Source organism: Schistocerca americana, chromosome 9, assembly GCF_021461395.2.
Source record: "Schistocerca americana isolate TAMUIC-IGC-003095 chromosome 9, iqSchAmer2.1, whole genome shotgun sequence".
Lineage (NCBI taxonomy): Eukaryota > Metazoa > Arthropoda > Insecta > Orthoptera > Acrididae > Schistocerca > Schistocerca americana.
The window spans coordinates 94,953,381-94,980,987 of NC_060127.1; the positions used below are offsets into that span (position 1 = coordinate 94,953,381).

The following is a 27,607-nucleotide window of genomic DNA, read 5'->3' on the forward strand; positions in this document are numbered from 1 at the left end:
ACATGCAGTGTCCATGGATTCATAAGTTTGTCTGTATACCCGTACATGAGACCTGAGTTTCTCCTGGCGTACACAACTTTCATATAACTTCCGGGAATTCAGCCAGGTAACACCAGGCCGCCGACATTGCGGCGGGAGAACACCCCGCCATTTTCAACGCAAACTACAGTTTGCCTTGAAAATGACGGGGTGTTCTCCCGCCGAAATATCGGCGGTCGCTGAAAGTGTTACCTGGCTGAATACCCGGAAGTTATTTGAATACCCGTACACGTCCATCAGCTCGACACAATTTGAAGTGGGACTCGTCCCACCAGGCAACATGTTTCCAGTCACCACCAGTCCAATGCCGATGCCCATATTGATGACGTTTCGTAGAATGGGTCGCAAGCTGACGCTTGTCGATGCCCCAGCATTTAAATTTTCGGAAGGGTTGCACTTCTGCCATGTTGAACGATTCTCGTCAGTCGTCGTTGGCGCCGTTCTTGCAGGATCTTTTTCCGGTTGCATCGACGTCGCAGTTTTGATGTTTTACGGGTTTCCTAATACCCACGGCACACTCGTGAAATGGTCGTACGAGAAAATCCCCACTTCATCGCTACCTCTGAGATGCTGTGTCCCATCGCTCGTGTGCTGACTGTAACATCAATTTCCAACTCACTTAAATCTTGATATCCTGCCATTCCAGCAGCAGTAACCGATCTAACAACTACAGCAGACACTTGCTGTCTTGTATAGGGCGTTATCGTCCACAGCGCCGTATTCTGCCTGTTTACGTACCTCTGTATTTGAACTAGCATGCCCCATACCAGTTTCTTTGGCGCTTCAGTGTAGAAAACTTGTTGGTCCTGGCTGCTGTTCTGTTGCCTTTAACTAGCTCCATTTTTTTTTATTTTTTAGATATGCGGCATACTCTCAACCAGAAACTTAGACAGTGCGTCGATTACATGATGGATGGAAATAACGACTACAGAGTTAAATATCAAATAATTGTTTATTTCATAATTATGATGTGATTTTCAATTTTTTTTTTTTTACATTTATGATTTCCTTGCGAACAATGAGGGTGCATATAGCGTGTCGTTGCGAAGTTGATGATGTCGCGTGCCCAGTAGTGCTGGGGGTGGGGGGCGGTGTAGTGGTGCGTCTGATTTTAGTGGTGACCGTAGCCGTAGCCGTAGCTACCCAGGCTGTAGCCTCCCAGGCCGCCGTAGTGGCCCAGGCTCAGACTGGGGGCGGCGTAGCTGATGGCGGGGGCGGCAGCCACCTTGGCGATGGCGGGGGCGGCGTAGCTGATGGCCGGCGCGGCGGCGTAGCTCACTGCGGGGGCGGCGGCGTAGCTCACTGCGGGGGCGGCGGCGTAGCTCACCGCGGGGGCGGCGGCGTAGCTCACCGCGGGGGCGGCGACAGCGGCCACCTTGGCGACGGCGGGGGCGACGGCTACTGCGGGGGCGGCGGCCACTGCGGGGGCGTAGTGCGTCGTGGAGTAGCTGACGCGGGACACGCTGGAGACGGCTGCGGGGGCGGCGGCGACGGCCACCTTAGCCACGGCGGGGGCGGCGTAGCTGACGGCGGGGGCGGCGGCGATGGCGGGGGCGGCGTAGCTGACAGCAGGGGCGGCGGCGATGGCGGGGGCGGCGTAGCTCACCTGCGGGCGTCACCACAAATCAGTCAGCAACACTGGCTTCTAATAAACACTGCTGTTGTACTGTACCAGCAACCACATGGCACATTTTACACGAGAGCGACAATTAGCCTGGGATACACAAAGGTATTGTTTCACTGCTTTTGCTGTGTAAGGCCGTTTCACAACGGGCCACAGGCAAGGGACAGCGCTTCTCGTTGAATCGCAGGAATAGATTTCACATTTATTGCATGATTCTCTTAGAGTTCAGGAAATGAATGTCTGCGATGGTGTTAAAGTGTCCTTTTTTAAAAAGATTTGTTCCTGTTTCTCTATTAATTTGGTTCTTTACAACGTTACATTTCAAAGTTCGTTGCGCTGCACCAGAGAAATGCCCAAAATTTTGAAGCTCCATTTGCACATCGCCTGATTTTAAACACTTAACATGCCCTAGAATTTTGTAAGTCACTTATTTGTTCAATTATTAGTCTAGTTGATCATATTATTGATTCTAATGTTAGAAACACCTCAGGATTTATTGATTGGCGACTCCATGGAGTGTCCTGTGCACCACGACCAGATTTTCTGTTTTATACTCTCTGATCGTTATGTGCAAAAATTTTTAACTTCTAGCACTGAGGATGGTCACTAAGTGACCGAAAATCGATTTTGCGGTTAATAAAACAAAAAAATACGACCAATGCTGTCTCTCCTTCTAAGTATACCTCAGGCTCTGTTCTTGGTAATTGTCATACTTCACTCGGCTGCCACCTGTACTCAGTATACGTACAGCTGTCACTATCACATTGTCGACAATGCTTATTACGGTCTGGTCTTCAGCAAAAGGTGCAGTTGTAAAATTTACATTGTTGAGTAAGAGTCTCGTTTTCAGTTTTGAACCTACTTTTGTGATCGCGTCAGTATAAAAATCGAAAAGTGTGCGATACACTCGTGCGTGGACATACTCGTGTGACCGAGTGAGGTGGTTGGTAGTTAGACACAGTGGCTCCGCATTCGGGAGGACGACTGTTCGAATCCCCGTCTGGTCATCCTGATGTCAGTTTTACGCCCTTTCCCTAAATTTCTAAAGACAAAATTCTGGGATGGTTTCCTTGAAAACGGTACAGTACCGATTTCTTTCCCCTTCCTTCCACAATCCGACTTTACGCTCTATCCCTAATGACATAACTGTTGACAGTCCGTTTAAATACAGCCTTCCTTCTTTCCTGTCACTTGTGTGATTCGTTGGACAGTGTTCGCTTCGATTGATTCAACTTTCAGAGAATGAATTTTTATCTTGTCATTCACATACATGGACTGAACAGATGCTTGAGTTTCGTATTGCTCTGTGTCGTGTGTGTGTGTGTGTGTGTGTGTGTGTGTGTGTGTGTGTGTGTGTTTAGGGCATTTTTATACAGTTAGAATATAAGTTTTATTTCTCGTCACTTTTATCCACATTCGTCTCATACAATTTTACTATGGGCTTTAAAGACCTTGCAGTCATGGACTCAAACGTATCATCAATATCATCATCATCATCGTCGTCTCATCAGTGCTTTGAAATTCCTAATTTTTTTTTGAGAGTAAGTATTGTTTCGCCAGGCCAGATTCTTCTTGTAGTGTATGAACACATGTTAAATGTCTCGTAGGGCGTTTTGCAGTTGCGTGCATGAATGAAATCTTCACGGATTTCAAGCTGCGAACAGTACTCGAGCTTTCGACAGCTGTCTCCACCATCGTCATCAGAAGTAAAATCCGGACCTGCTATGAACTGCTTCTCTTGCGTGCGACACTGCACCCTCTTTGGAAGGATCCAGGCGCTGCTGTCCTGCCTACGTAAGCGGAACCTCATATCAGCCGCGGCAGAAAGTAGTTTTCACTCCTGATGACGATGGCGAAGACATCGAAAGTGGGAGTGTTTTATTCGAACTGACCGGGCCTGGTAACCGAGAAGGTGTTTTTCGGACATATAAGACGGATAAATTAAGCTTTCTTCTTGTTTTCACTTATTTGTGTAAGTCTAAAAATACTGTCTGAATATAATCTTCTCATTCTGAATCCATGCTAGGCGTATGAAATTCGTATGTACAGTTTTCAAAGGTGTTCCATTCATGCAACTACAAGGGCTAGAGCTGTACGGAAATAAAAGGATGTACCAAATTACAATAGACGTGGAAGATGTTATCAGACGGGTGGAAAGACTGATGAGTTAATGTTGGTATTCAGTTTCTACTTTGAAGTTTCAAGTAATCGTGACCGCCACACATGAGAGATGGGTGTCAGGTGCTACTCACTGCAGGTGCCGCGTACGAGATGGCGGGCGCCGCTGCGGCGATCCCGATTCCGTGACCGAATCCTCCGTAGCCGTAACCTCCGTAGCCTCCGTATCCCAGACCCAGCAGGCCTCTCTTCTCCTGCTTCTTCTCCTCCTCAGCGCAGGCGATGGCCGCGAGGGCGACGACGAAAATGGCCTGTGGACAGAAGAAGGATCAGTCTGCGTAGTGGGTACAGAGGCAGAGGGCCAGAATACAATGTTGCTTACAAAAATAAATATCCAATTTCACACATTTTTTTTTCACTGAAGATAAACTGGATGAAAGAAACCTACATGGGGCATACAGAGGGAGGCAGGAAGTCTCAAAGTCTACAAACCTTACCAACTTATATTCTGATGAGCCAAAACATTATAGACCCCCCCCCACCCCCCGACCCTTAATAACAGGGCAACGGCCTTGCCGCAGTGGGTACACCGGTTACCGTCAGATCACAGAAGTTAAGCGCTGTCGGGCGTGGCCGGCACTTTGACGGGTGACCATCTTGGCCGCCATGCGCTGTTGCCATTTTTTGGGGTGCACTCAGCCTCGTGATGCCAATTGAGGAGCTACTCGACCGAATAGTAGCGGCTCCGGTCATAACGACCGGGAGAGCGGTGTGCTAACCACACGCCCCTCCTACTCGCATCCTCAACTGAGGATGACGCGGCGGTCGGATGATCCCGATGGGCCACTTGTGGCTTGAAGACGGAGTGCTTAGTGCCTTAGTAACGCATTTGTCTAGGTTTGGAAAGCAGTGTAGCAGGGATTCTGCATGACATGCACTAGTCTTGGCAGCTTTCCACAACTATGGTGTCACTACGATATTACTGGCAGCTACGATATTACTGGCAGCTGCACTGAGATCTCGAAGTGTCAGGCGTTGTTTACCAATGACACCATACTACAGCCAACAGAGATTTTCGTGGTGAAATGGTTGAAATGGCTCTGAGCACTATGGGACTTAACATCTGAGGTCATCAGTCCCCTAGAACTTAGAACTATTTAAACCTAACTAACCTAAGGACATCACACACATCCATCCCCGAGGCAGGATTCGAACCTGCGACCGTAGCGGTCACGCGGTTCCTTACTCAAGCGCCTAGAACCGCACGGCCACACCGGCCGGCTTTTCCGTGGTGAAGAGCCAGCGTTTACTGGTATATCGAGTGACATTTTGTGTTGGACCCAGACGAGTCTCGCTTCTGTGGCGGTCAGAACGATGCCAGCGTGTCCGTACACGATCTGGTAAAACGCCACACGAGGTAGCGATTTTTGAGACGCGTGTCCGCCCCCGGTACCTGAGTGGTCAGCGCGACAGACTGTCAATCCAAAGGGCCCGGGTTCGATTCCCGGCTGGGTCGGAGATTTTCTCCGCTCAGGGACTGGGTGTTGTGTTGTCCTGATCATCATTATTTCATCCCCATCGACGCGCAAGTCGCCGAAGTGGTGTCAAATCGAAAGACTTGCACCAGGTGAACGGTCTACCCGACGGGAGGCCCTCGTCACACGACATTTCATTTCATTTGAGACACGTATCTGTCGAACTCCTGGAATTGTAGGGAGAGCTGTTGCATGCGACGACAGGACTGTCATGGTAATTGTTGCGAGAAGGCAGAATTCTCGCCAGTACATAGTAAGAATGGTTAACGCTGTTTTCCAGAGTAATAAATGACACTTTTCAGCAGGATAATGCAAGACCCAATATTTCAATTCTCGCCGAAAATGCCTTGAGGAATGTACGGATCCTGGAATAGCCTGTCAAGTCAGCTGATTTGCCACTCATATATCAACATCTACATGTACGTCTATACCCCACAAGCCGCCTTACGTTGTGTGACGGAGGTTACTTTGGGTCCCACTGAGACTTCCCAACTTTCCTGTTGCAGTAGGGAATGGCTCGCGGGAAGAACGATTCCTGGCAAGACACTGTGTGTGCTGGAATCTGTCTGATTTCGCCTTCACGGCCTTTTAGCGAGATATACGTAAGAGGAAGTAATGTACTGGTCTTGTCTACTAGGAACATACGCTCCCGGAATTTTGACAGTAAAGCACACGGCGATCTAGGACTCGTCTCTTGCACTGGAGGTGGCTGAGCCTCTCCATGAAGATTTCATGCGAAGATCGTGTCCCAGAGTACGTACACTTTTGTCCCAGACTCCAGCCAGCAGTCATCAACTGCTGATACGGCACGTGTTTCAGAAGTAGCATGAAACGCTTCAAGATATCATTCGGACTGTGTGCTTCGTGCTAGTGTGGGTCACGTCTTATACTAGTGTTGTCGGTGCTGATCAGTTCCAGGATGAACTGAAAGTTCAGTCATTTAGTACTCGTTCTGTGTCTAATATCTCCGAAAAGTTTGGTAAGTATTAGTCTGGTGCTACATGACGTATACTTCAAACTGCCGTGAACGTGTCTCTGCGGTAAATGGCCAGGAAGTGAGTATAGGCAACCCGTGATCTGACGTGAACGTTTCAGTCGGTACTAATTCCTGATTGACCAGTACGTGCGACGCACGAGGTTCGAACTGATTCTGTCTCTTAACATGCTACTGGCTCCCGCTCCAACGTTAGTGGTGCTACGTGGGAAATCCGTGGTCTCTCCAAGATGGAGTTACGCATATTAAATTGTTCATCAGATATCATCGAATCCTTTTATTCTTTTAAACACTATAGTTGATACGTTTGTATGTTAGAGGAAATGGATAGAGAAATCAGTCGAGTGCAAGGAGTAACATTCAGCTATATATACAATCTGCAAACCACAATTAAGTGCATGGCAGAGGGTAGTTCGGACTGCGGCACGTATTAGAATTACTTACCGTCCCATTAGCCTAAGGAGTGCGGAAAGAACGATTCCTTAAACAGTTCCGTGCGTGGTGCAGTTAAGTTTGTCATAGTGAGGGACATGTAGGGAGCTGTGGTATATTCCTAGATTCTTCACTTAATGCTGGTTCTTCAAACTTTTTAAGTAGGCTTTCGCGGGAGTCCGAAGCGCTCGATAAAATCTCGTGAGGATGCACTTCTGTTGACTGTGTTGGTCAGTGAACTGTTTTGGTACCCACCTCTCACGCAGTTCCCGGAAACATAGTGTTTCAGTAATGGTTTCATACAGTTTCCAGCGTCTGTCATACACCTGTGCACCTCCGTGACCCTGTCGCTTCGGCCAGACAAACTTGTGACCATTCGTGCTGTCCTTTCTGTAGGAACAATATTCCCTGTTAGTCCATTTTGATATGGTTTCCTCACATTTGAGCAGTATTCCGGGATGAGTTGCACGATTGTTCCTAGACTGACTCCATTTTCCCAGTATCCTCCCAATGAATCTAAGTCTGCCACCTGCTTTCCCTGCGACTGGAACTTTGTTATTATTCTGTGACGTAGTTGGTAAGGTGGGATGTTCCACGAGGCTTTTTGTGGATGATGCTATTTTATACACACGAGTACAAGGCTAGAGAATCGTATCGAAACGTAGGACGACCTGCGCGGATCGACGCTTGGTGTATGAATTGGCACATGACTCCCAGAGTAAAGAAATTTAACGTGAAACTTCCTGGTAGATTAAAACTGTGTTCCGGACCGAGACTCGAACTCGGGACCTTTGCCTTTCGCGGGCAAGTGCTCTATCATCTGAGCTACCCAAGCACGACTCACGCCTCGCCCTCACAGCTTCATTTCTGCCAGTACCTCGTCTCCTACTTTCCAAACTTGACAGAAGCTCTCCTGCGAACCTTGCAGAACTAGCACTCCTGGAAGAAAGGATATAGCGGAGACATGGCTTAACCACAGTCTGGGGGATGTTTCCAGAATGGAAATTTAACGTATTGCGCGTGAATAGACAGAAAAACACGTAATGTTTGTGATTACCTGATTCCAGAACAATCACTGGAAGCAGTCATAGCCACAAAATATGGAGGAGCGGTTCAAAGTGGAACGACCGCAAAAAAATTAATCACATCTAAGGTAGATATCAGATTGAGGATTCGTTGGGGGCATTCTCAGGAAGTGTAGCCCCACCTACCAATGAGGTAGCTTACAAAAGTCTCGTTCGACTGATAGCTTGATATTGCTCGTCAGCCTGCGATCCGTACCACACAGGACTGATAAAGGAAAACAGAGAATATCCAAAAAAAGAGCAGCGCGTTTCGTTACAGGTTCACCTTGGAAGCGCCAAAAGTGTTAAGGAGATGTTCAGCGAACTCCAGTGGCAAACACTGCAAGAGAGGCATTCTGCATCATGGTTAAAGTTGCGATCCTAGAAGAGTCTACAGATACACTGACCGAAAAAAACAACTGCAACACCAAGAAGGAGTTGTGCCACATAAACGAAAGCTGGTAGGCGTCTTTCTACTCTGAAAAATTGTATCTATTCAAATCACGCACAAGTCGCATAAGGGTGACGATAGTAACGGCACTTTAAGGATGCAAATATGGTTTGCTTTAAATAGTCGCTGTAAACGTGACCTTTGAGACTGGACGTGGTGAGTTAATTTTTATTTATTGATTTATTTATTGTTCCGTGGAACCTAATTAAGGAGAAATCTCCATGGTCATGGAACGAGTCAATACATGAAATTATAGCACGATAGTAGAAACAGATATAATGAAATATAAAAAACATATTCAGGCGACAAGTCGTAAGTTTAAATAAAAAATCAACAATGTAACACTGGAATTTGCTTAATTTTTTAGCTCTTCTAGGAGCTCCTCGACAGAATAGAAGGAGTGAGCCATGAGGAAACTCTTCAGTTTGGACACAAAAGACTTTGGGCTACTGCTAAGATTTTTGAGTTCTTGTGGTAGCTTATTGAAAATGGATGCAGCAGAATACTGCACTCCTTTCTGCACAAGAGTCAAGGAAGTGCATTCCACATACAGATTTGATTTCTGCCTTGTATTAACTGGGTGAAAGCTGCTAACTCTTGGGAATAGGCTAATATTGCTAACAACAAACGACATTAAAGAAAATATATACTGTGAGGGCAATGTCAGAATTCCCAGACTATTGAATAGGGGTCGACAAGAGGTTCTCGAACTTACACCACAATAGCTCGAACAGCCCGTTTTTGAGCCAAAAATACCCTTTTTGAATCAGAAGAATTACCCCAAAAAATAATACCATACGACATAACCGTATGAAAATATGCGAAGTAGACTACTTTTCGTGTTGAAGTGTCACTTATTTCAGATACTGTTCTAATGGTAAATAAAGCAGCATTTAGTTTCTGACCAAGACCCTGGACATGGGCTTTCCACAACAGCTTACTATCTATCCGAACGGCTAGGAACTTGAACTGTTCAGTCTCGCTTATAATATGCCCATTTTGTCTGATCAAAATATCGGTTCTTGTTGAATTGTGAGTTAGAAACTGTAAAAACTGAGTCCACAAGCCACGAACTTATTTCATGAACTACATTATTTGATTTTCAATATTACACACAAGATCCTTCACTACCAAGCTGGTGTCATCAGCAAACAGAAATATTTTTGAATCACCTTTAATACCAGAAGACATATCATTTACATAAATAAGAAACAGCAGTGGCCCCAGCACTGACCCTTGGGGAACGCCCCACTTGACAGTGCCCCATTGCGACTGAACATCACTACCACTCTCAATATTGCGGAGAATTACCTTCTGCTTTCTGTTCTTAAACTAAGAGGCGAACCAATTGTAAGCTAATCCCCTTACTCCATAATGGTCCAACTTCTGCAGTAATATTTTGTGGTCAACACAGTCAAAAGGCTTCGTTAAATCAAAGAAAACACCTAGCGTTAATCAAGTCTGCCTTTAAGGCGACAAAGACACCATTATCAACATCTCACTGTCTTTAAACGATGTCCTGTATAGGACAACCAGAAGTTGAATGTTCTTTCTGCGGTATTGCATAAACACTTGGCAGGAATGTAGCCACTGTACATGACTGCTGCCAGCAGTGGCCACGAGAGTGTACCATCGCAAGAAGCCCGGGCTCCGGATGGCCACCGGGGAAGTCTACCATGTTCGGCATATGGCTCTGACACATCGTACTGCATCAGTAGCAGTAATTGGAGCAGCAGTTGGCACCACAGTGACATAACGAACCGTTACAAATGGATTACTTCAAGGACAGCTCCGCACCCGACGCCCTACAGAGTGCATTCCACTGACCGAAAACCACCGCCATCTGCGACTTCAGTGGTGTCGAGCAAGACCTCATTGGAGAGCAGAGTAAAGGTCGATTGTGTTTTCTGATGAAAGGTGATGCTGCCTCGGTGCCAGTGATGCCCGTGTGTTGGTTAGGTCCCGTTGAGGGCCTGCAATCGACCTCTCTGGAAGTTAGACGGACTGGGTTAGACATACTGGACCTAAGCCTGGAGTTGTGGTCTGGGGTTCGGTTTCATAGCCGGCCGCTGTGGCCGAGCGGTTGTAGGCGCTTCAGTCTGCAACCACGCGGCTGCTACGGTCGCAGGTTCGAATCCTGCCTCGGGCATGGATGTGTTTGATTTCCTTAGGTTGGTTAGGTTTAAGTAGTTCTAAGTCTAGGGGACTGATGACCTCAGATGTTAAGCCCCATAGTGCTTAGAGCCATTTGAACCATTTCTGAATCGATTTCATATGACAGCAGGAGTACTCTCGCGGTTATCCGACTCACCCTGACTGCAATTTTGTACCTCAGTCTGGTGATTGGACATGTCGTGCTGCCATTTCAGGAGGTGTTTTCCAGCAGGATAACGTTCGCTACATACTGCTGTTGTAGTCCAAAACGCTCTACCAAGTGTAGACATGTTGCCTTTGTCTGCTCGATCATCAAATCTGTCTCCAACCGACCACGTATGGGATATAATCGTCCATAAACAGCATTAACCGTCCCTGTATTGACCGACCAAGGTCTACAGGCATGGAACGCCGTCCCAAAGACTGACACCCGGCACCAGTACAACCCAACGCATGCACGTTTGCATGCTAGCATTCAACAGCCTGGCGATTAAACCGGTTATTAATGTACCAAAGTTTCACATTTGCAATGACTTATCAAGCCCTTACATTAACCAGTAATCTTCCAATTTTAATCACTTAAGTATGTTACCTAGATGATTGTATTCCTAATATTTCATTACCCTAAATTAATCATTTTTGTTGTTGCGACTATTTTTTTCGTTAGTATGTGTTCCATCCTGCAACAAACGTCTCGCGATGTTAAAATTAGAGAAACTGGAGCCCACACGATTACCAACAACGGATACACAAAGTACCCTCTGCCTCACACTGGGAGGTGGCGTGCGGAGTATAGATGTGGACATCCGTCCAAATTGTTACACCCAGGAGTTTTTATCAGTCGACTGATTCCCATTGCGACTCAGTGATACTGTAGTCACGTTTATGCGCTTTGTGAATTACACAGTTTTACATATCTGAATATTTAAAGCAAACCGCCAATATCTACACCGCTTTGAGGACTTACCGACGTCTGTGTACTTGTGCTTGTTTTTCAGACGGCACATCACTGTAGATATAACAGTAATCGAGACGCAGAAATTACGAAGACAGTCCTTTTAAAAGTAGAAAGCTTGCTTCTACGTGGAATGAGTCGCGGAAGAACGCTCCGGTGGAATTTGGTCTTAATTGAAAGTGAGCAAAGTGCAAGGCTGACAACGTCTTGTTCACGCAACCCTCCAAGTGGCGCCTGACCAGTGTTGTGGAAACGGTGCGAAATATTTTCCTTTCTTCCAAATGTTGTGTCTGAGAACTTGGCTCTTTCATTCATATTTCCTTCAGAGCTGTAGCCGCGTTACTTTCTCCAACTGGTGAATATTTACTGTAGTACAATGTTTTGCACCACCTCACCCGACAATGGGATGTTTCAAGACGTCGCCCGTTACACAAGGATGACAAATTGTAGATCAACAGGAATTTACGATACTTGTTGTCTACCTAGACTAGTGTTGTAATGGTAGGGGCTGTTATAGCATAATAGCTTGAATTTAATTCTTTTATGGCTTATTAAGCTAATCTATTGTGGATATTTCAGAAGTAAAGTGTAGCGGTGATGTCAGATCTGAAATCGAAAAACAGATACTGTCAGCCAAAAAACGCAAGCATTGCGTCTGAAAACAGCAGAAATGAGATGCTATTCAGGAGAATTACAATAATGACATGTAAAGTTTTAGTGAGATCGGTGCTAGTACATCGTGTTTGTAACATAGACATTAACGGCGTTCGATGAAAAGCAACCTGGTATATCTAAAATAAAGATCTTGAGACAAATACTTGAGCCGGAGGAAGAATGTGGTGACCGGAAGAGGAGACTAAACTATGAATTATAGAATGTAGAATCATAGAATATAGAGACTAAACTATGAATTATAGCCTGGCAGAGGCTTCATCGAACCACCTTCCAGGAGATTTCTCCTCTATTCCACTTTCCAAAAGGGCACCGGAAAAACGAACACTTAAATCTCTCTGTGAAAGTTCTAGTTTCTCTTATCATAATAATGTGCACTTCAACAAAATATGTTCGCATGCGGAGGAGAAAGATGGTGATTGATATTTCATGAACCCTATAGCAATAAAAAAGTCTCTATTTTAATCACTTTCCCCCAGTACCAGTATCATATCTGTGGCGCTCTCTCCCCTACTTCACGATAATACAAAACGAGCTCCCCTTCTTTGAACCTTTTCGGTGTCCTCCGTCACTGCTATCTGACGCGGACCCCTCGCCCGGCAGTAATACTCCAGAAAAGGAAGGCAGTCTCTTTACTAAACCTATGGCATTACCAAAGTGTGCCAATAATTCAGAGTCTTTGCTTCGCTTTCGTCACAATGTCAGCTATGAGATCGTTCCAACTCAAATTACTTGTAGTTGTAATCCTTACGTATTTGGTCATTATCGATCCTTATGCCACCTCAAGCGTCGCTTAGCAATGCTGCATTCATATGCTGGGTTTTTACCCAGTTGTCCTTAGCTCCCTATGCACAGTCATTGTACTAGACGGTCTTTGGTAGCATTTTGGAATTTAAGAGTGATCCATTCCACAGACATCATGCGATTTTTGGCATTCACCCTCCGCAGTGCCCAACGGTCCCCGTCGGTCAGTACGTGAGGTCGACTTGAATTGCTTTAGCTGTGGTTGTCCCTTCACGTTTCAAAAAATGGCTCTGAGCAATATGCGACACAACTTCTGAGGTCATCAGTCGCCTAGAACTTACAACCAATTAAACCTAACCAACCTAAGGACATCACACACATCCATGCCCAAGGCAGGATTCGAACCTGCGACCGTAGTGGTCGCTCGGCTCCAGACTGTAGCGCCTAGAACCGCACGGCCACTCCGGCCGGCTTTCACGTTTCCATTTCACTGTTAAAGTCACATCAGTAACAGGTGACTTGGGCAGCTTTACAAGGATTGAAATGTCCCTGATGGATTTGTTGTTCAGGTGGTATCTAAGTATTAGTCTATGTTAGAAGTAACTGAACTCTTCTAGCTGACCAGTTCTGCTGTTACCGTTTCTCTAGTGACAAAACAATACTCCCTTCGTACTAGAAGCTCCGTTTGTCGTGACATCTAGTGGTTAGTTTCACATTACATAGAGATGTTCGGATACTTTTGATCGAATAGTGCAGAATGAGACACACAAATTAGCGTGCTTAGTGAGGCGTGTAGAATGTCATTTTCGCTTGCGCAGTTCTCGATTAAAAGTGTAATTGGGAATAAAAACGTTCCCTCTGCCACCCACCGTACAATGGACTGTGGAGTATATATATGTATACGTAGCTGTAGATGGATGAACAAGCTGACGTATCCAGAGCGGCAAGTGGAGGGACAAAGCCGAATGCATTGGGCGCTATGTTTTTCTCGGGCACGTACGGACCTGTTACGAATGTCTCGCAGCAGAGCGAAACTGTGTCGTAATGCGAGGGGAAGAGGAAATTCCTTGACAGCGTGTGCGATCGAAACACAGCTCACGTACGTCGCGCGGTTTGCTTTATACGGACACAGGCTGTCCGACGTAACGGGAGCGTATGACGCAACAACACATCTCGCGTGCGTCCGTTGCCGATACGCAGTGAAACAGAGCAGAGAGAAAGGCACATTCTGTCTGCCATCTGCTCAGTGTGTGTGTGTGTAGGTGGGAGGGAGTGTGTAACTGCCTCTCTCTCTCTCTTTCCCCCTCTCTCCGCAATGCAATCTCTTACTGCGGTTACGCTTGGCCGACCTCATACCTGATTTAAGACACAGATACGCCTCGCTAGAAATAAGCAATAGACACTGCACATTCGTCGCAACGCTGTACTCGAGAATAGAACGTAAAACTACCCACGTGAATCGCTTTGCTGGTATTTACCGCTAAGTTACAACCCACAAGGGACGCACTCTGTCTTGCACTAGACATCTTAACACGGCACAGATCCTAGCAAAACAACGGCCATTGACTTTCTCGTCAATTGCGGAACACTGCAAGCCGCCGAAATGAAATATTACACAGGAATGGGGGAATTAATTTTAGCTGTGTAAGCGGAGATCAAAAAGTTTCCGTTCGAAGGCTGTGCACTCGAGAAATGATATGCAAAGCAGGCTACGTCGCTGTAAGCACTCGTTTGGTAACACTCCATGTCCTAATCTTCTGGTAAACCTTCCGGGATGTAAGGTCGTGGTCCATGAAACTCTTCAGCTCCTAACGTTTCGTCCAGAGCTGCGCAAGACTCACCGGAGGAGAAACACCCCTCTGAAGATGTCCAGCGCAGCTCTGGACGAAACGTTAGGAGCTGAAGAGTTTCATGGACCACGACCTTACATCCCGGAAGGTTTACCAGAAGATATGTCATCCGGTCGTGAAAGCCTTCATACTCCATGTCCTGTTGTGTAAAGAAGTTCGTAAATGCCTGCGGGATATCCTCGTCCGGCAGGACTTGTCGACAGTTCAACGCCTTTTTTAAGGAACCGGAAACGGCCTTGCCGTAGTGGATATATCGGTTCCCGTCGGATCACCGAAGTTAAGCGCTGTCGGGCGTGGCCGGCACTTGGATGGGTGACCACCCGGGCTGTCATGCGCTGTTGCCATTTTTCGGGGTGCACTCAGCCTCGTGATGTAAACTGAGGAGCTATTCGACCGAATAGTAGAGGCTTCGGTCAAAGAAAACCATCGTAACGACCGGGAGAGCGGGGTGCTGACCACACGTCCCTCCTATCCGCATCCTCATCTAAGGATGATACGGCGGTCGGATGGTCCCGATGGGGCACTTGTGGCTTGAAGACGGAGTGCTTTTTAAGGAACCGAATGCGCGATAACCCCTTGGCGGAAGGTCAGGACTGTAGGTCGGGCGCTCGAGGGTCTCCTAAGCGAGTTGGCGTAACTTCTGCGTTACAACATTTGCGTTTTTGGGAACTACATTGTCGCGAAGCAGCAGCAGCCCTTGTCCAGACAAGAAAAGAGTAACGGTACGTTGGTCCTATTTGGACGCATTTGCTAATAACTTGGCCATAGTTCACATTTCCCTATTTGTCGCGCACATGACGGAAAAGCACGAATGCCACTTTAATCTCTTGTCTACATGCCGGTGCTTATGTACCCGCATCGTTGTCACGCTACATATAGGCTGCAACAATACTCTCAGCCGGAAACTTTGAAATCGCCACTGATGTATATCCCGAATTCAGTGTGAAATATTGTTCTAGTTAGTCTAGATTCTGTTGTTGTTGTGGCCTTCAAAAAAAATGGTTCAAATGGCTCTGGGGACTATGGAACTGAACTTCTGAGGTCATCAGTCGCCTAGAACTTAGAACTAATTAAACCTAACTAACCTAAGCGCATCACACACATCCATGCCCAAGGCAGGATTCGAACCTGCGACCGTAGCGGTCACGCGGTTCCAGACTGAAGCGCCTAGAACTGCTCGGCCACTCTGGCCAGCATGTGGCCTTCATTTCGAAGACTGGTTTGATGCACGTCTCCATGCTGCTCCTCCGTAATACTCTATCCTGTGAAAACATCTTCATCTCCGAATAACTGCTGCAAATTACATTGCTCTGAATCTGGTTTATATTTTTTTGTCTTCTTCTACCATTTTTACCACCTACACTTCTCTCCATTACTGAATTGGTGATCCCATAATGGCTCAGAATGCATCCTATCAACCAACCCCTTCTTCTAGTCAAGTCGTAAAACAAATTTCTTTTCTCCGCAATTCTATTCAGTAACTCCTCATCAGTTACGTGATCTAATCGTCTAATCTTTAGCAGCAGCACATTTGAAAAGCTTTCTTTTTTGTCTAAAGTGTTTATCATCCATGTTTCACTTCCATGCATGGCTGCACTTCGTACAAAGACTTCCAAACATATATAATCCACTGCTACAGATGCACAGATGTAATCCATTAAATTTCCATTTCATTCACTAATAACATACATAGGCCACCGTCGGGGAATTAGTATGCACATGATGGAACATGGGACATTTCGCTTCTAACAGGTGAATATGACCCAAGATGGAGAGGGCAACGAGAGTTTGTGCCTTGGCCTCAAGGATCACTTATCTCAATCCTCAGGATCCTTCTCTCTGCGGCCGTCTTAAATATAAAGTGTCCAGCGTTTTTATTGGTAGGTTGACGAAATGGAGCAGGAAATTTTCGGTCTTGCCATGATTTATGAGGTGGGGGTGTTTGAAAGAATTCGTAATTCTGAAAGAATTCGTAATTCACTGCAGCGATGTGTGAATTATTGCGAGGATAACAGTACTGCACAACGTCTTTAACTGGTGCTAGTATACAATAAAATGGTGGCTTATAATGTGCTGAAGCAGCATTGTATTTCTCATTAAGGTGGGTCACGTACAGGTTGCCCGAAATAGAATTTGCCCCAAAAATATTTCATGCAGCTCAAGGCACGCTATCCAATTCACATCCCACCCATCTGGAGCAGGTGGTGTAAGTTGGCTTGCCTATCTTGAGATGCATAAATTATTTTTCGGGCAAGTTTTATTTCGTTCACCCTGCATATGCTTCAGATGTACATATCAGCAACGGTCCTACGTATTGTTCAAATGCCACCAGCCCATCATTGGTTACATCATCTTGCGTTTTCGTTATTTTTGGAATCCAGTTCGCATGGCATGTCCTCACAACCTTCATTTGTCATTTTCATTATGGTCATAATTATATCTTCCATCAAAACCCCTTCACTGAAGTATTTGCTTCTTTCCTGACTGTTTCAGTAATTCTCACCGAAAGATGATTGGTTTCAAAATTACTATGAGGGTAACTTTCTGATTTTCGCATTTGACGTCGACGTCTCACTACCATCATCATTCCAAACTTGTAATACGTACTAATGATAGTGTTTTCATTTTCAAGTGTATTGGAAGCTCAGTTCTAAAAATCCTTTTTTGATTTAACAGACCCGATACAGGTCAATTTTTTTCTTCTGTTTATTTCTTTCACTGTCTATACATAAATTACAGAAATTCAAGTTGTACAATTTTCACCTTTCTACAAGTTCTTTGCACATTACCGTGGAGTTATTATAACTGATTTTTCAGGGCTATCTCAAATTTCGTGTATTATTTTCATCGATTTTATGAGATTTATATGTACTGCGGGAAACGGTACAGTTACAATAGCAAGACAGAATGTTTCACGTTCCATTAAAGCGTGCACTTGCTTCGATTTCCCACTCTAAGGCCTTCAGAACTCACTCTAGCATTCCTGAGACTATTTTTGGTGATTTGGGACCTCCTTTCCTTTCTCTTGGTCCAGTTGTCAATTTGTCACTATCCTGATGGAGTTTAATGGACGCTTTAGCACTGACACATCACCCTTCCGAATAACAACATACTTTGATTCAGTGCTCTGTTTCTCAAGAGCTGTTAGCGCAGACCAGCAAGCCCCCTGCATCAATTCCTTCAAGAACTGAACTCCCATGTATAAAAGACATTGAAAGTATGATTGAAGTTTGGTGGAAGTCGCAAACTGCACTCATTATCAAACAAGGGATGATTATAGCGTGGGTAATTTTCGCTCCATTTTAAGAAAAACTAGTTTTTCATGCATTTTCTATGTATATGACGCAATATATCCTGAACTGTGTGTAGCACAACGATATAATTTTTCAGGTGCAATCTGTGGTGTAGGTGGATACTGTCTGGAAAACGTGTTGCAAACAGAGTCAGTAGTAAAGAAGTAATGAAACCTCTTGCTAACGCTCAAGTTTTACTGCGTAGCAGTGAAAATGTAGTAAATTTAAGGTTCGAAATTAAGTGGAAAGTTTGTTGGAAGTCGAGAAGTACCCTCATTCTCAAATACTGGATAAATATCATCTGCGCAATTTGCGCGCCATGACTTTCGCTTTCTTAAGACATATGCACATTTTCTAATTTTAATACCTGACTTACTGTGTTAAACCTTTAACGCAACTTTACGTGTCTTAGTTAGTAGATTATGAGAGCGTTTTAAATTTTCAAATTTTGTCAATATTTATATGAAATACTGGAATCAAATTTGTTGACCCTAAATAGCGTTCGACAAGCAACCTGCAATTGCGACTGGGTGATCGTTTTAGCTGTTTAGTGATACTGAATTCGTTAGACTTGCTCAAAAATCTGTAAGTCTCTTAGGAAGAGGTAGTTGAAACACGTTGGTTCATTGTATGATTTGCTTCACGACTTTCAGACCACCCAATTGTGGAATGGCCATTGTTCAAAGGAAGCTCCTTCACCTGATTAAAAACCCAATACCGAGCGTCCAAATGTCAGGGGGAGCCCTACCCGCAGATGCACCATGTACTGGCGCTCGTGTGGACATGGTATCTGAGCAATCTGTTACACCTGGGTCTGGAGTGAATGTGGCGTGTGTCGATTATCGGCATAAGGCTTATGGGTCCACGGGATGTTCTAAATTACACAAGAATTCGTGCTTCCGAGTCAGCAGTGTCTAGGTTGGATATTCAGAGTCACAGTGACAGTATTTCCGCATGTGTAAACTGCCATACACAACGACCGCCAACGTATGACGTCAGTTACCCTCAGTCCCTGTGGCGCGGGTTACAGCACGTGACGCTGCAGGAGCGCCAGCGGCCATTTCCAGGGGGGAGTGAGTAACTATTTCCGGTTTCAAGAGTCTTTAGATACGTGCAAGCACACGACAAAGTTAAGATCTTCAGTGGATAGCTTTTCATTGACACATATAGTTCTCATGGGCCCTGCACGGAGCTGGGCTTTCTACATCTACATCTACATCCATACCTTGAGTACCACTATCGGTTCTCCCTTCTATTCCAGTCTCGTATTGTTCGTGGAAAGAAAGATTGTCGGTATGCCACTGTGTGGGCTCTAATCTCTCTGATTTTATCTTCATGGTCTCTTCGTTAGATATACGTAGGAGGGAGCAATATACTGCTGTTCTCGAAACTTCAACAAAAGCCCGTACCGATCTACTGAGCGTCTCTCTTGCAGAGTCTTCCAATGTAGTTTATTTATCATCTCCGTAACGCTTTCGCGATTACTAAATGATCCTGTAACGATGCGCGCTGCTCTCCGTTGGATCTTCTCTATCTCTTCTATCAACCCTATCTGGTACGGATCCCAGACCGCTGTGTATTACAGGAAAGGCGACTAGTGTGACGTCACAAGCTCGTTGTGGGGCCCGTATTTCTCGTGGGGCCCCAACCTCTGCCATACGGAGCTATACAGGACAATGGATGGTCTGCACTGGATTAGCCACGGCAGATCTGAATATGGGGCGTCAGGAACGTATTTCTTCTACTGTACAGAGCTAAACGGACCACGTATACTTCAGCAGCCGGTGACAGACATACGGTAGCACAAAAACTGTCGTAAATTCTACCGCAAGTACAGGTTGTCCGTGACAACAGCTTAGTATTTCCAGAATGAGATTTTCACTCTGAGGCGGAGTGTGCGCTGATATGAAACTTCCTGGTAAATTAAAACTGTGTGCCGGACCGAGACTCGAACTCGGGACCTCTGCCTTTCGCGGGCAAGTGCTCTACCAACTGAGCTACCCAAGCATGACTCACGCCCCGTCCTCACAGATTTACTTCTGCCAATACCTCGATGGTAGAGCACTTGCCCGCGAAAGGCAAAGGTCCCGAGTTCGAGTCTCGGTCCGGCACACAGTTTTATTTTGACAGGAAGTTTCAGATTAGTATTTCTTACAAATATTCCCATTTAATTTCAAGGAGCATCTCCATTACTCTTTCGTATAGCCTATATCGAACTGTTGCGGTATCTTTCAATACACTTAATTGGAATAATTTTGAAAAAGTGTGGTTCATCTGAAGAACACTAGTCCGACCCATTCTTCACTACTACTCGAGTGTTTGGGAGCCACATCAGGTCGGATTGAAGGAAGACATCGAAGTAATTCAGGGGTGGGCTGCTTGGTTCCTTACCAGTAGGTTCGAACAACATGCAACTATTAAGGAGATTCTTTGGAAACTCAGATGGGAATCTCCGACAGAAAGGCGACATTCTTTTTGAAGAATATTACAAAGAAAATTTCGAGAACCGGCATTTGAAGATGACCGCAACGGTTCCACTGTCGCCACCGTTCATTTCGGAGATAATAAAAACTCTAAACTCTGCCAGAACAGGTCTCGCAAGACCCAGCGGCACCGACCGACCGCCGTGTCATCCTCAGCCCACAGGCGTCACTGGTTGCGGATATGGAGGAGCGTGAGATCAGCACACCACTCTCCCGGCCGTTGTCAGTTTCCGCAATCGGAGCCGCTACTTCTCAGTCAAGTAGCTCCTCAGTTTGTCTCACAAGGGCTGAGTGCACCCCGCTTGCCAACAGCGGACAGTCACCCACCCAAGTGCTAACCAGCAAGAAAGCACTTCGGTGATCTGACAGGAACCAATGTGGCAAGGTCCTTGGCGCCCAGATAATACGATAAGATGGCTCGTACTGAGGCAAATATACAGTCGTTTTTCTTCTATACAACACCGTCTAACAACGCTACAGTGCTGTCGCCCCCATGTGATTAATGGTTTCTGTATTCTGGGCACATCAGAGGAATTATCACCCATCTTAGATGCACACAATACTTGCGTTTATGTCGAACATTCGCCGTCCACTCTAAAGTACCTCTTTACATTAGTCATTGCTCCTTCGGGTGAAAAGTAAATCTTTGAAGATACTGCACAGTAGGATTCGACTTTTAGTATTTAAGGGTATGGCAACATACCAAAGTTAAGGGCATGACATAAATAAAATAAAATAGTTTGAATCCCATGGTGAAAGACCGGGTTTATAAGTACGTGTAAGGAGTTCGCAGGGAAACTTCTGAAACATAGTCGAAACAGCGTGGCGGGTCCACAAGTTGCCAAGGATGTTTCGAGTACGCTACAGGAGTTTCGCTGGTAAGTCCTTACACTTCCTCCATATAGTTCCGTTCTCTCCCCATGCGACTTCCATATTTTTGGAGAGCTGAAGAAAGACATTCGGTGGCCGTCGAATTGCTTCGCACACCTGGGTACAGTAGTGGTTCCGAAGGCAACTGCAAACATTTTTGCATGACCGTCTTGTCTCACAGTGAGATGAATGTGTTAACAGTTGTGGCAGTTACTTTTGAAATAATAAACAGTTTCCATCTGACTGATTCTTATATTTTAGTAAATTATACACTGTGGGCAAACCGGAGAAAAAGTTAGAGGAAACGTTTGGTTTGGTACTATAGAAGGATTTTGAAAATTAGGTGGACTGATAAGAAGTGAGTGGGTTCTTCCCAGAATCGGCTAGGAGAGGAACATACGGAAAAACATGGAACCAAAAAAGGGACAGGATGATGGGTACTAAGAAATCATTGAATAATGTGCTCGGTAGCTAAGGGAGCTGTAGAGAATAAAATCGGTAGGGAACGGCACTGGAGGACGTTGGATTCAAGCGCTAATCTGAACTACTTTTGTGGAGGGCAGCATCAAACCAGTCAAATGAGTAATGACCCAAAAAATATCATTTTTACGGAGGTTACAACTTTGTGCCTAGTTGTTCATTACTCTTCCAGAGTCCCCGTTTATCGTGGGGACGCAGAATTTGTCACCAGAAGCGTCCTAATAGCCTCCAGATAGGAACGTCCCCTGGTGAGATGGTGTCGTCAGAGCTCAGTGGATGGCCGACTAGGCGTGACAGAGCGTCCGCAAGAAGGTGGAGCGCCGCGGCGCGAGGTGCCTGGCAGTGCATTTGCTGCGCCTCGTTGGTTCCGTCGTTCACGCACCACTGGTCCGAAAACTCGCCACTGCCGAGTTTTATGTGACGCGTAAACACACGTGGAGCGGAAACGCCAAGTTCAAGGGCTCTCAGCGGCAGCTCCGACAACTCGCCGTTCGATGGATGTCACCGCGCCGAAAAGTTGGGCGCAAGCAATTTTCTTCGGCAAGAGTTGCGTTTTGGTTTCCCGGCGTACCGCTCCCTGTAGCCGCGCAAATTCGTTAAGCCGCATGAGACCGGCTTTCCGCACGTGTAACGATTTGTGCACAGTTACGCTGCTCCGTTTAGCCATATTCGCTCAGAAAACAGCTGCTTGTTCTATCCCCCCTTCTGTGGGCGGGAGAACTTTCATAAGACTGTGTAACACATACAGTGGCAACGCCCCTGTTAATTTTTACTGTACACGGCGAGTATACCATCCCAAGTGCAAGTAATTGACACTTTTTAAAAATCACATCATATGAAGACGAATAGTACAGTTTATATTGATCTGTAAATCATTTTTACGAAAGGGAGCTTGCATACGTCCTTAAATTGCAGTAATAACAGAAATAAATTACTACACTTGTCATTAAGTTCCCCAAGTACCTTCAGAAGTATGTAGCGTCGCGTTACAGAATTGTTTAGCTACAATTCCTTTGTAACCTAGAGGCACTGAATGGAGATTATTCTTTTTAGGAGCTCGAAACAGCTAATAAATGGTAGAAGGCGTGGCCATTTGCAGAAAGACTGCACCAGATTCTGTAGACCCCTGTCATGATGTACACACACCTTGCTCTCGGAAATATAAACTGGTATGGCATGTGGCCGGCCGCTGTGGCCGGGCGGTTCTAGGCGATTCAGTCTGGAACCGCGCTGCTGCTACAGTCGCAGGTTCGAATCCTGCCTCGGGCATGGACGTGTGTGATGTCCTGAGGTTAGTTAGGTTTAAGTGGTTCTAAGTCTGGGAGACTGATGACCTCAGATGTTAAGTCCCATAGTGCTCAGAGCCATTTGAATCATTTTTATGGCATGTGACACAGGAAGAGTCATGACAACTGCAGACCAGCTTTATGTACAAATTACTTAGGGCCAAAGTAGAGCCCTGTGGTACTGAACGGGGAATTCACACCCTACGAGACCGTTGAGACGCAGTGTCCTTCAGAGATTGTTCGAGGGCTGACTACGAAAGCGCTTAATGGTGCCACTTATTAGAACTGTAGGTCATCACATTACAGACTGATCTTGTCACTTGAGACTACCTGATGATCCAAACATGCCCTACAAATTCCTCATGTGTGTCAGATATGCCCCAAAATATACTATCTTCTTTCCACTACCCTTTGCCCCATCTCGCTTCGTAGTCGTTCTTCAGCTCCTAGAATGACAAAAGAGCTTCCCTTACACCCCTTATTATGTAGGCCTTTGGATATCTGCTGCAGCAGCAAGTATTCTGTAAAATGATACAGTGGTACAGCGGTGCCATTGGCAACATTTACTGTTAAGAAAATTTTGGTTAGTTGCTTAGGGGTACTAAGTAGAAATCACATTTGAAGGGTAGTTACAGCAAGCCGTTGGGAACTCGCAGCCTGTGAGTTTCGAGATGAGAGACAGTGGATAGAGTGTTCTACTGCTGTCAGTAACTTCCCTGTGTGATAAGAACGATGGTAAGATGCAGGAATCGCACAAGGGAAGTACGAAAGTGGTGAGTAGCACATGTAAGAAGACATTGATGCAGGCAGAGTATGGAGCTCTATGGTACGTCTTTCTGGAAGCTATATTGCTATTCGTTTCTGAGGGCTTGTTACACAGCTCAGTAGCAATAAAAACTGTAGAATTACGAATTATCTAAGAGAAGTGGAAACCACCAGAAGCACAAGGAAAGTAAAAGTAATACAACACAAAATGAAGACCTAGGTGTCAGCATAAAAAGTTGGATGGCAGAAATGTTGCAAACTGGTTTTTCCCTTCTATGCACCCAAGGCACAAGATAAAACAGGGCTACAGTGTCAGTAAAATATTAACTAAGACCAGAATCAGAGCCTGGTGGTATCCTTTTTAAGAAGTGGGAAGCTTCATGCCCGCAGAAGTAGTGTAATAAAAGTAGAGATCGTGCATAGGGAAAAGAAGGTCAGTGTTGCCCTTCTGTGAATTCAGAAGCTGTGAGAGTCTGGAGCCAGAGGTACAGCAAAGTAATTTTCCTTATTGGCTCACGTGCTGAATATGGATAGTTGCAGGTGCCTTCCAAGAGAAAAGGATTACAATGCATCTCAGAACATGTGATGGAATTCCCTGTGGTGCCTTTCTGAGACTCAGAGGCCACAAGTAGCCACGAGTTCAGGGATGTTACCAAGTAGTTGTTCCCACTGATGCACATAACGTTGGGACTCACAGAATAAAAGTAAATAACTCACATTAGTGATAGAAAATATCAAAAATGGCCCCTATGGTTTCCCATAGTGACTTCTCTCATAGTGTAAGAATGTTTACTGTGGTTTATTGGAATCTAGATAGAGTGTGATTGAAAAGGACATAGCATGTATAGTTATGCAGGCCCCTGAATGGAACCCTGTGGTATCCCTCTGGAAATACTGAATCTCCGAGCTCCTAGGGGGTTACCAGCGGAGCCCAGTTGTTGGTCGGTGTGAGGCTCACTTACCAGGACCTTCATGGTGTAGGCGGTGGTGCTTGGTTGAGCTGGAGGTGAGTTGGAAGACGCCGCAGGGACTGATGCCAGCGTCCGGCTCGTCGGCCGGTATATATAGTCAGTGGCGGGCGACCCCCACCGCTCGCATCCCGCCCTTCACCGGACTCAGCTGCCCGTAATGATGCGGCCACGCCTCCACCAGCGGCCTGGAGACGCCGGCTCCAGCCTCCAGTTGTACCTGATTTACTCGGTTCGCGTCGCCCTCCGTGACCCCGCCCTCGCTAGCCGTATCCAGGGATAGCCATCTGCGGCCAGTTGACTGGAGGCAAGCGTGGTAGCACTTTCGCTCCGCAGAGGAGCGGGAAACGACTCAGCACTGCACTGCTAATCTCCGCTGAGCTATCGCGTGCGCCATCGTTACAGCGACCCCTAAGTACACTGCTTGACAACTCCCAACTTGAACAGCGATTTATCCGCTGGGTAGTTAGAATGTTTTAATAATTACCTCGATAAAATAAAGTTCGTAATTAAATTTTTGCTTACTTCTAGGTACATATCTGCAGTCTTGAAAGACACTGAAATCCCCTCGCTTTTATATACATTACATATGGTAAGAGCTCCATAGTCTACACGCCTGCTCTACGATGCTCTTCCATTTGTTTCTGTCGCGGCACTGTTTGTCCATTTGGATTTTATATTCATCCTAGCTGTATCCTCCTGGATGTTATCTCGCCATCTACTTATGGGCCTTATTCTTCCTCTACTTCAATCAACTGGCCTGCAGAAATCTGTTCAACGTAGTCTATGCTCCGTCAGTCTTGCTCTGTGAACAGTCCAGATGAATCTTCCCTGCTTCAGACATTCGACGATATTACGATTACTTCTCCCGTAGTTCTTCAGATTTTTCTTATCCACCATTCCGCGTTGTTTTCATAAAATAGAGATCCAAAAATTTCATTGGCATGTAAACATCAGTGGTTTAAATCTATATTATGTTACCAGTACAAGAGTCTATTGATACAAACGAATTTCGCACTTAGTGCTAACTTATGTTAGTACAGTTAAAACGTTTTTCGTTCGCTGATACTAGACAGGCACCTGCTTCTGTGACAGTTCTGTTATTGTTACTAAAAAGACTCCCTAAGTACTTGAAAGTGAATCCGAGTACAGCCAAAGGTGAATCACTTTCTTATTAATGACCTTATCTTCATTCAGTCCTCGTTTCCCAGCGACTGTAAAATTTTTGCATTATTCTGATTACTTCAGTTTTGCAACTACTTCTTAATGCTTCGTCATCTGTTTTGGAAGTACTTGTTAATGTTACATCATATGCGTAGGCATCTCTACCAATGGTCAGTCCCTGCTGTAGTATGCCTTGTGAATTAGTTTTAGTAAATTTTCGACATACGCTATGTGATCAAAAGTATCTGGACGCCCCCAAAAACATACGTTTTTCATATTAGGTGCATTGTGCTACCACCTACTGCCAGCTACTCCATATCAGCGAGCTCAGTAGTCATTAGACATCGTGAGAGAGCAGAACGGGGCGCTCCGGGAAACTCGCAGACTTCGAACGTCGCCGGGTGATTGGGTGTCACTTGTGTCATACGTCTGTACGCGAGATTTCTACACTCCTAAACATCCTTAGCTCCAATGTTTCCGATGTGATAGTGAAGTGGAAACGTGAAGGGACACATACAACACAAAAGCGTACAGGCCAACCTCGTCTGTTGACTGACAGAGACCGCCGACAGCTGAAGAGGATCGTAATTAGTGATAGGCAGACATCTGTCCAGACCATCACACAGGAATTTCAAACTGCATCAGAATCCGCTGCAAGTACTACGACAGTAAGTCAGGAGGTGAGAAAACTTACAGTTCACGGTCGAGCGGCTGCTCATAACCGACATATCACGTCGATAAATGCCAAACGACGCCTCGTTTGGTCTAAGGAGCGTAAACATTAGACGATTGAACAATGGAAAAACGTTGTATCGAGTGACGAAACACGGTACACAATGTGGCGATCCGATGGCGGGGTGTGGGAATGGCAAATGCCCTGTGAACGTCATCTGCCAGTAGTGTAGTGCCAACAGTAAAATTCGGAGGCGGTGGGGTTATGGCGTGGTCGTATTTTTCATGGAGGGGCTTTCACCCCCTGTTGATTGTGGGGCACTATCGCAGCACAGGCCTAAATTGATGTTTTAAACACCTTCTTGCTTCCCACTGTTGAAGAGCTATTCGGGGATGGCGACTGCCTGTGGCGGAGTGGTTACACAACAATATCATCCCTGCAATGGACTGGCCTGCACAGTCCTGACATGAATCCTATAGAACACATTTGGGATGTTTTGCAACGCCGACTTGGTGCCAGGCCTCACCGACCGACATCGATACCTCTCCTCAGTGCAGCACTCCGTGAAGAGTGGGCTGCTATTCCCCAAGGAACCTTCCAGCACCTGATTGTACATATGCCTGCGAGAGTGGAAGCTGTCATCAAGGCTAAGAGTGGGCCAACACCATACTGAATTCCAGCATTACCGATGGAGGGCGTCACGATCTTGTAAGTCATTTTCAGCGAGGTGTCCGGATAGTTTTGATCACATAGTGCATCTTCTCTGAGTCAAATAAAATAGGTGAAACAGCGTCCCCTTGTCTCAGTGCTGTGTACACCTTAAAGTTTCCAGTTCCTCCTCTCGGTGTCTTTCTTCAACATAAAGTTTCGTCTACACACATTTCAACTAATCTGTTTAACATTGAAGGGTATTTGAAATTCCATCATTATATTTCCAAGTTTCTGTCCTTGTACGCTACCGCAGGCCACCTACATTAAAATCCTACGCCTTTT

General features: G+C 45.7%; 1 protein-coding gene across 1 annotated transcript; it reads right to left on the reverse strand.

The window, feature by feature from the left end:
* Nucleotides 1-972: 972 nt before the first annotated feature.
* On the reverse strand, nt 973-24,915 carry LOC124551310 (cuticle protein 16.5-like). Its single transcript, XM_047126318.1, has 3 exons — nt 24,772-24,915; nt 3,916-4,092; nt 973-1,645 (listed from the first exon to the last, which is right to left on the reverse strand). Exons 1-3 carry the CDS (start codon nt 24,781-24,783, stop codon nt 1,151-1,153), a joined length of 684 nt encoding a protein of 227 aa, XP_046982274.1. The 5' UTR covers nt 24,784-24,915; the 3' UTR covers nt 973-1,150.
* Between the last annotated feature and the right edge of the window lie 2,692 nt (nt 24,916-27,607).

Excerpts from the sequence above, each read along its gene's own strand:
- LOC124551310 (XM_047126318.1), bottom strand. Across the intron at positions 1,646-3,915 it reads TCTCGTACGCGGCACCTGCA|GTGAGCTACGCCGCCCCCGC; the intron begins GTGAGTAGCACC and ends TGACGCCCGCAG.